This window comes from Raphanus sativus, chromosome 4 (genome assembly GCF_000801105.2).
Source record: "Raphanus sativus cultivar WK10039 chromosome 4, ASM80110v3, whole genome shotgun sequence".
Classification (NCBI taxonomy): Eukaryota; Viridiplantae; Streptophyta; class Magnoliopsida; order Brassicales; family Brassicaceae; genus Raphanus; species Raphanus sativus.
Genome location: NC_079514.1, coordinates 8,688,076 through 8,697,867, shown reverse-complemented (window position 1 = coordinate 8,697,867; position 9,792 = coordinate 8,688,076). Strand labels below are relative to the sequence as shown.

The 9,792-nt window shown below is 32.3% G+C and overlaps 1 protein-coding gene across 1 annotated transcript; it reads right to left on the bottom strand.

The window, feature by feature from the left end:
- Nucleotides 1-5,611: 5,611 nt before the first annotated feature.
- On the bottom strand, nucleotides 5,612-8,917 carry LOC108852060 (phosphatidylinositol 3,4,5-trisphosphate 3-phosphatase and protein-tyrosine-phosphatase PTEN2B). Its single transcript, XM_018625547.2, has 13 exons — nucleotides 8,797-8,917; nucleotides 7,976-8,533; nucleotides 7,729-7,830; nucleotides 7,603-7,659; nucleotides 7,463-7,528; nucleotides 7,201-7,377; nucleotides 7,046-7,132; nucleotides 6,890-6,954; nucleotides 6,727-6,803; nucleotides 6,595-6,641; nucleotides 6,379-6,509; nucleotides 6,236-6,305; nucleotides 5,612-6,131 (listed from the first exon to the last, which is right to left on the bottom strand). The coding sequence occupies exons 2-13, from the start codon at nucleotides 8,501-8,503 to the stop codon at nucleotides 5,709-5,711; spliced, it is 1,830 nt and encodes a 609-aa protein (XP_018481049.1). The 5' UTR covers nucleotides 8,504-8,533; nucleotides 8,797-8,917; the 3' UTR covers nucleotides 5,612-5,708.
- Nucleotides 8,918-9,792: the final 875 nt, after the last annotated feature.

The window sequence follows — 9,792 nt, the reverse complement described above, 5'->3', positions numbered from 1 at the left end:
TCGAATAACCTATTTAAAACCCGTTAAATTAAATAAATTAATATGAATATTTATTTCTAACAAAAGTTAGTTAAACCCATTAAACTTAGTTAATCATATAAAATAAATGTCACTAATAACCCGTTCCACCATCAATTAGTATTAGTTAACTCTATTAAAAGTTCACTTAAAACCCATTAAAATCCATTTTAACATTATGTGCTTTGTTAATCTATAAATTTAATGTATGTAATAACATTCACAATTTGAACAAATTAATGTCTTGTTAAGTAAAACCTAATTTCTTGGACTAAAATGTAAGTTATGTTGTAAAAGTGTGATAATGATTTTTTATAGAGTATATTAAAGTTAATTACCATCTGAGATTATACTTTATTTGTAGGTGAAATAGTATGTATTTTTTTGTCAGAGATGAGAATAGAAAATGAAACTACTATAAGTATTTTATTTTGTACTATTTCTTAACATATAAAGTGATTATAAGTTAATAATCACATTTTATACTTTTTAGCTGATACTATAAAGAGTAATTAACATATAATTGTACAGACATATGTCAATAATTTAACTATATACATAAATGTTGAAATATTAGTTAAATTATTGACATATGTTATTAACAAATGTTGAAATATTAGTTAAATTATTGACATATGTTTCTATAATTATATGTTAAGTTTGATGACATATGTCATCACATTTTTGGATTTGATAAAACCCAAAATAGAAGGAATATTTGTTATTATATATATATATATCTGTCGACAGTATTTGTATTAGAAGGAAAAGGTGGTACCCGAGATTTTTGGGGTTGGAAATTACAAATGATACGTTGATTAGTAAAAAGTAATTATAGTTATGGAATTAGTGTAAAATATACTATTTAATTCAGAAAAAGTTACATTTTAATTTGGACTAAACCTATATTAATTGGTCATGCTTTCGTTTTAATAGTATAGATGCAGCTAATGATTAAAAAAAATTACGTATATACAAGATCTAGTATAATCAAAATTGAAAGGGAAATAAATTATTCTAAATATCAAATAAATATAATTTAATGATGCTGTTTTGCGGAGACCTTAGATTTATTTTCACCCTATCAAATTATACACTTAAAAGGTTTTGGTTGTTTTGCCGGTTTTCTACTTAAATGTCCAATTACATTAAAATTGAAGATTTTTGCATTTAAAATTTAAATAACACACATATATGGAAAGAGAAACGCTGACAAAAAAAGGAATATGATCATACAATTCACGTTTATTATTTTCTTAATGGATTTAAGAAGTACGTATTTTATTTTAATTAGAATATGATATGCATATATGAATGTATAATTTTGATATTTAATAATGCGTAAGAAAAATCAAAAGAAAAAATATATAATCTCTTACAACAAATTGGATGTTCGAGTGTACCATTTTTTGATGTTTTCTTTTGACAAGTGGCAAAATAGTAAATAAAACTCTTCTTCTTCTTTTATCTATCGATGACATTTTCTGCAACTTTTACCATAGATGATAGATCTGTATTGTTAAAAAAACAAAGATGATAGATCTATCACCATCCACTAAAGTATTGTGTTTACTTGTTGTTTTTCATTAAATCTTTAGATCTTGTTTGTATATTTTCATTACAAGCATTAAAACCCGGTAACTTAAGATTTTTTAGTGAAACCCATTTGTGAACCGATTAACGCCAAAACGCCATGGTTGGCCTCCCTCGAGCGTTCCAATGCTGTTAATCCAACGCTGTTAATCACCTTCCACAACCTGGCAATAGTAAAACCAAATTGAATATAAACGCAGAGATGGTGAATGAGGATGATGCTCATGGATAGATGTCGAAAACAGAAGACTATAATTTTCAATATATAAACTTTTTAACAGTTTTTGCACAAAAAAACTTTTTAACAGTTGCAACTTGTTAAAAGACGCGACCGTCAAATATTTGTGGTTATAAGAGACGTGTTATTTCGGAGAAGACAACAAAGGAAGCATTGTTTCGTGAAATATATAGCTGACGTGATACTATTTTATGAACACAGTATTCTAACCGTTAGATCATCAAACTAAAACAAATTCAACCGTTTGATAAGATTTTTTTTTTCCTATAAAAAATAGTGACGTCATGAATCACTAAAATTTGGTTTCCTATTATATATAGATTAGACTAAATTATTATTTAATTTATGTATCCTATAAAGGACTGTTCTAAAATATACTAGCTTGATTTTGATGAACATTTTTAATCTTAATTCTCGCTGCTTTATATGCTAATACTAAGACTGAGGCCTAGAAAGTCGATTAAAACGTGTAAAACTGTAAATGTATTCGTTGTACTATGCAAAAAGTTGTACCAAACTTTAACGTTCAAAGCTACATAAATGCAACTCATATAAGAAAAATGTAACTGAGTTTATCTATAATAATTGTGGAACAAACAGTTAAATTATTAGTTCGTACAAAACAACTGTACATATAGAGTTTTAATAAATTAAGATTCGGATTATCGATAATAATGAATTAAGAAAATCAACTAAATGTAACTCAGAACAGTTTGCTTTTACCCATGTTCGAGGACAATAAATACATGTATAAACTTCTTATAATAGTAAAAGTATTACACTAAACAAACAATTTGATTTGTTGTAAGCTAAACAAATTTATTCGTGTTTTGGGGGGTAAAAACTAAAAACACACACATATATTCATATCCTTTATCGATTGTGAAAGTAAGCAATGTGGTAAAAGAACTAAAAATGAAATTAAAAAAAAAAACAAAAGACAAATAAATAAGGGAATTTCTTTCTCAAAAAAGAATAAAATACATAAGGGAATGGGAAAAAGTAAATCACGAGAGAAAGTGAAGCCATTGGTAACAAGCGGAGTCTGAATTCAAAGTTTAATAGTGACTTCTCACTTGCACATTTCATATCTTTTTTTTTTGGCCAAACACCACATTTCATATCTATCTTTCAGAAAAATAACAAATGAAATTCCTTAATCACCTTTTTAAATGCATTCTGTTCGTTGTCTTTATAAGCACAATTCTATTTATTTTACTATGCTTTTGACTGGTAGTTCCTGTAACTGGTAGAAGTTCTGCAATCTGTTTTTTCTTTTACAAATCACACAAAAATTAGGAAATTTTGATATATAGATTTTCTATTTCAGAATATTAAATGTCTCACATCGTTTAGATAAGTGATTTTTGGGCAATATATAAGTATATAGGCAATCCTCTATTCTAGAGTTAAGTTTTGGGTGTGAGTTAGGCTCATCACTAATATGGTATCAGAGCTTATGATTAAAGTCCAACAGATGATTTCTCATATAAATAGTTGTCTACCTATGTAGCCTATAAAAATAGTTCATCTTGCTGTGGTATGTCCGAGATGTTGGACTTTGATTGTTTTCGTTAGACTGTTTCCCATCCACATTTCGAGAGGGACTATTAAATGTCCCATATCACTTAGATAAATGATTCTTGAGTAATATAGTATAAATGTATGAACAATCCTCTATTATAGAACTAGCTTTTGAGTGTGAATTATTTTCATCACTAATACAGAATTTTAGTTATAACAATTTATACTATTTCGTGAGATGAAATTATGTAACTTTCCCTTGTTAGTTATATTATCATAATCAATTTCTTACTAACAGTAAAATAATAATTGATATATTGTTTTCAATTAAGTTTAGTAATTCTTCTGTTACAAAAAAAAGTTTAGTAATTCTGTAAATGTTTATCTTTTTCCAACAATATCATTAATCGTACCTTATGTACTATATATTGATATGCTGGTTTTGTACGTATCTTGGATTTTGGTACACATTTATATTTATTTTAAAATCTGTACTTACCAAATTACCCATAACATTATATTTTGTACGCTATAATGTATTTAGTGATAATTAATATTTGATTTGCAATTCTGTGTTGAAAGTAGAGTAACATCTATTGTGAATAAACTTCGAAATTTGAGCAAATTTTCTTATAAATAAAAGGAGTATAAAATTAGAAAAAAACAGGTTGTAATCTAGAGGAGACAATACTATAGTAGTAATGGTCCAAGAAATCGGACGGTAACCTTTTATTTAATGGTCATCACGCTGAAGACAAGTGAGATGAGTCTTTTGTTTTATCATTTTGATGATAAGTAATATAATACCAATAACCAAAAAACAAAACAAGTTCATTAGATTAAGAGGATGTGTGTGTAAGTGTTGTGTAGTGTCGTGTTGATTTGATCGAAGAAGGTTTTTGGGTCATAATTAATAATGGCGTCTTGTCTGCCAGAAACCAACGCCGTACGCTAACTTTCGATCTCCATCTTCCTACTCTAACCCCTTTTTTATTAGTTGTCTAACTAATCAATATCATTACTATAAAGTATAAGTGTACACATAGTTGTTAATAAACTTAGTTAAGTGTTAGTTGTCACTCATTCAATGTAAAATGTATTGCCTTAGCTTTGCTCCTATTCCTTATAGTGTTTTGTGCATTTTGGTTTAGTTAATACTTGCATAAGTTCTATGCCTCTGGTCTACTTTTTTTTCCGGTCAAATAATATATATTCCATCTGTTTCATTTTAAATGTTGTTGTAAACTTTAAAATCTATTTCAAAGTGTTGCTTTATATTTTCAATATAAAATTATAAATCAAATATTATTTATTAGTAAAATACATGTTATTTCATGGATACATATCTATTAGTTTTGTCTGAAAATTTGTGTGAAAGAACTCATATAAATTGTTGGAGATCCAATCTATGATGAATATAATGATGATGTGTTTTAGGTAGATTTAATCTTCTGGGATATAGTCGGGCTCCTTAAACACTTTTCAGAGTTTTAGCATTGGCTGCATTCCCATACAAAGTAATAGCCTTGAGTGTGACAAGAGATCACAATTACGGCATTACCAATCTTACATCGCTCCGTATGAACCTCTTTGGCTTCAGAATATTCTAGCTGATTATTGATATCTCTTTTATTACTGAACATTTGAAGTTTATTTAATAGACAATTGTGTAGAAATTAGAAAACAACCAAACAAGTATCATGGTACTTAGACCATCTCCAATGTATTTTCATATTTCTACCTCTAAAATAGAGGATTTCTAAAAAGAGATGTGTTTCTCTCCAATGTATTCCTCTATTTTTACCTCTAAAAAAGAATATTCTCACAAGATTTTATTTTTATTTTATAACAAGTACCTTTTATTTTTGAAAGTTGCAAATCAACCCTATTCAATTTTAATTTTATAAGATTTTCATACAGTTATAGTTTTGTTTAAACAAAAGTTTTACTAAAAAGATTGTTAGGTAAATAAAAAGTGTCATTTTATATTTATAAAAACTATATTTTCTTATAAAAATAATTATTTTAATTATTTTTGATGTAATTATAAAAGTTTAAAAATAAAAGGACTGTTTTGAAATAAAAAAGTATGCCTCTATAATAGAGTAATGCTATTTTTTCTCTATTTATAGAGGAAAAAATAGCATTTCTCTATTATAGAGATGAATATAACAATGGGTTGGAGCACTTTTTACTCTATTATAGCATTTGGAGGTGAATATAGCAATGGTTTGGAGATGCTCTTAGAAAGCTATATCTAAATAGAGAGAGTCGTTACAAAAAAAATGTTGTACTTGTAACTGTGTATATGGGGTAAAAACTTGAATTTTCAAGCTCAGTCGCTTTCATAGTCTTCTTCCTCATCTCCAAAGGAGAAGACCGATGCATCTGCAGCAATAGCTTTGATATTACTAACTGCCAATGAGTCGTCTTGCACTGGATTATTATAAAGACCCGAGGACGATGAACTTGTGACGCTCCTGTCAGCAGAATGGTCATCAGTCCTTGGGGGCTCATTGATCTGGTGATCTCTACTAGTTTGGTGTACCGAGCCTGCAGTTTTGTCATTAGTTGAACTAGAGTCCACAGTTTTGGAGTTTCCTTCCTCTTCCCCATCACTGTCGGAGAATACATCATCGTCTCTGTTCTGTTTAGACTTGATTTTGCCTGAATCAGCACCGGAGCTGCTTTGAGGTTGTTGTTGGGTGGATTCTGCCATTACTATCTCGACATGGAACCCCGGCGCTGGTAGTCTCCTCTGCAAAACCGTAACCGGATCAGGTCAAAACAGAAAAGCAAAACACACAGTTCTGTTTCGCAGATCATTAAAGATACAGACATCTCTCTCTCGCTCTCTTTTACCTTTTCAAAGCCATCAAAGTCGATACCTTTCAGCATTGTTCTGGTATCAGTCAATGTAGTATTTAGCCAACTGCGTGTAGGAAAACAGAGAGAGTTAAAATGAAAATTCGAGAGCAGAGACTGTGAAGGAAGGGAAAGCTAACCAGTAGAAATCTCCATCACTGTCTTGAAAGTGGATTTTGAAGTCGCCGGCTAGTTCCGTTAGACCAGCTTCACCAGGTATTGCAAAGACAACAACTCCTTTCTTCGGTGCTTTAATCCAAAAGTCTTCAGGCTAAATATACATTGTCAAGACTAAGTCTACGTTAAAAAGTAGAAAATAACAACGAAAGAGAGAGAGAGAGAACAATGCCTCCTACCACTAAATCCTTGGTCTTCTCATGTTTCTTTGTTGAGAAAAGTATATCTGTTAGGTGGAAGAAAACAGAGAATCTATTTTCATACGTATCCGGATAAAAAATAAAAGAGACCAGAAGAAATAAGCAATGTACCATTGTGGTTAGAGACGGTAATGGCTGGTCTGATCCAGTAAGGGCAGTTGATTAAGCGAAACCCTCTCAGCATGCATCTACACATTAATGTTTGTTCAGTGTGGTTATGTTATATCACTGCCATCAAAACTTAACTGATTGGTCAGATATATCTGAGGCACACCTTCGTTCAGGTGGAACTTTCCCACCAAACTGATTCTGAACACGTTCGTAGTACTTGACATATCGCTGAAGGAAACATGAAAGCTCGTTTACTAGGGACGAGGGAGAATCAAAACAAACACATAAGAAGAAGAATTGGTATGAGTTCTGGACTTACAATCTGACTGGGGAGAACGAGAGCTTTCCCGTCGAGACATCTCTTTTGGTTGTAGTAATCAATAGCTTCCTCTGCTGTAGGAAAGAACTGAAATGGAGTTACGAGTTAGATCAGTCCCATGTGTCTTTGGCCAAAAAACGTGTTTAAGTTTTCACCTTGAGATATAGAAGAAGACAGCAAATCATCAGACCGGTTCTTCCCATTCCAGCTTTACAATGAACTACCACTACGTTCTGGATGTCGTCCTTCAACCACGTGTACGCACTTTGACAAAACGATGGTATTAACTGAATTGGAGGACAGTTATGGTCATCAAACGGGAAAGATGCAACCTGAAAGATAGGAAACAAGATATTATTAAGAAACTGCCTGCAAGATATATGGTCTGAGATATCAAGTTTGTATATTTATATATACCTTCCCCTCAAATCTTGAAGCATCGTACAATCTCTCTGAACAAAGGTTGTAGACCTTATATTTGTCCTGTAGATTGATCAAACACAAGCCAGATAGGTGTAAGAGGGCTTCTAGTCTGTGTCAATGGTTTAGTTGGTTACCTTGTGATGAGTTTCAAAAAACTTGATCACCTCCTCCATGTGATTGCGATATAGTCCCTGAATATGATACTCTGTCAATGACAAACTCAAACCCAGAGAAGAAAAGACCAGGAGAAGCTAATTAACCTCGAAAAATCCGAAAAGACCAGAGCTTATATCACCAGCAGGGAACCCCATTGCGATTATATTCTCAGTTATATATGTCATGTCCAAATCGAACTCCCCTTCCTGAAGCAAAGTGCCATGTAAAACACACAGATGTAAGTGATACTGAAGGATAAGTGTAAGTAACTGGCCTAAAGGCTGTTTACTATAAAGAGTCTACTGTTAAAAAGAATCTAATAAGAGGAGGAAAGACAGATTGACTATATACCTGGTATCTCCTCTTGTTCTGAGAGACAATGTGGCGTGCTTTCACCTGCATTGCTTTCACGGCACCACGCGACGAATCCACCACGGCTTTAGTGAGGGACTCAAGAGCACCACCACCACCACCACCACCAACTTGTTGTGCGTTCGGCGATTCGCCGACCTCGTCAGGCCCTTTAGTTGTCGGCAGATGCAGACCAAGCTCGGAGGTGAACCTAGTGAAAGCTGAGGACATACCAGAATCCGTACCGTTAGGATCTTGCTGGGGGAACTTAAAGCTCTTGGCCCAAGAGGAAAGACCAGAGGATGAGAAGATTGATGGGGGTGAGGAACCAGGCGGGCATGGAACTATATCGTCCTCTCTTTGACTCCAAGGCTCAGCAGCAGCGTCAGGTAGCTGAGTATCAACCACCATTGTAGTTGAAGCTTCTGTCCTAATATGAGTTTCAGCTGCATCTTCTTCAACTCCTACATCTTTATCAGAGATCATAGGTGGAGACTGAGGTGAAGAGTCAGCATGATCTTTCTCCATTTCAGCTCACGTTTAGAGTAAAAAACGCCACTGAATCAAACACAGAAACGACACCGTTTTACCACATTAGTAATGATGACTAGGAAACATATTGATTTCGCAAGGAGAAGGAATAATAAGACCGTACGAGTGCATTTCTAGGATGATCCAATACAATGATCTCATCAACGACGAAACAGATCTTTCAAATCATCTTTAAGATCAATGATATTATTGGGAGAAAGCGGAACTTAAGACTTCCTATTTGGACAAGCATTGCTGGGAACGTAAACGAGAGAGGAGATTGGTTTTACCAGAGAATGCGGGGGACGAATCGATGAGCTCACGGCAGATTCGAAATTTCCGATGATAGAACGTGCGGAGGAGATTAACGATTAATTTCTCGTTTTTATAATGAGTCCGTCCCCGCTCTTGCCGGTCAGAGTTTATGTCAATTTCTTATTGGGCCTTTAACTGGGTGCTGAAACAGTAATTATCCTAGTAATTTGCCTTCAAGTTCAAAAAGTATCAGACCATCATTTTCCTACTTTTTTTTGTTGGCAACTCCTACTTAAATTTACATCCTTCAATATTTTCCTTACATTTTTTTTATCTAGTTTCTGTAACTAGAAAGATTTCATCCGGATTGATAATTTGTTTTGTCTGATGTTAGAGCTTGATTTACTGTTGTAGAGTCTTTTGCAACCATGTGTTTTTTTTTTCATCAACATAAACAACATACTAATATTAAGATTCAACTAAAATTAAGCTGGGAATTTCATGTCAATGTGAATTAAATAAAACAGTTAACTCTGAACACCGCTTGCAAGATTTTCCGTTCTAAGACCATATTTATTGTAGGATTCTTAGGGTCGTGTTCTTAGCGTAATATAAGAATCGTCTCTTAATTTTAACTAAGGAAAACTAAAAACTGTCTCTTAAATAATCTTATTTAAGAGACGGTTCTTAAGTTTTTTTATTTAAAATTAAGTGACAGTTCTTATATTATGATAAGAACTCTTTAAGAACCGTGCAATAAACATACTCTAAAAATCTTATTTTTGAGTTTTTTTTTTTTGAAAGAATGTTAAATTTTATTCAAACAAAAAAAACGTTTTTACAACCAGTGCAACATAATTGAAATAATCATTATTCAAACAAAAAAAATCTTATTTTTGAGTTTGAGTATGCTATACCAACCTTTCCCACGAAATAATCATTATTAAGACCTGTCCTTGCACTATCTTACTAATCTTGATTGTGAGCTTTGTGTGTAGTGTCACCCATCATGGTTAATATTTTTATTTCTG

Coding starts and splice junctions, on each gene's coding strand:
- LOC108852060 (XM_018625547.2), bottom strand. CDS start 8,503: ATGGAGAAAGATCATGCTGACTCTTCACCTCAGTCTCCACCTATGATC. Junction 7,660..7,728: donor GTCTTTTCGGATTTTTCGAG/GTTAATTAGCTT, acceptor TATCATATTCAG/GGACTATATCGCAATCACAT. Junction 6,804..6,889: donor AAAGTTCCACCTGAACGAAG/GTGTGCCTCAGA, acceptor ATTAATGTGTAG/ATGCATGCTGAGAGGGTTTC.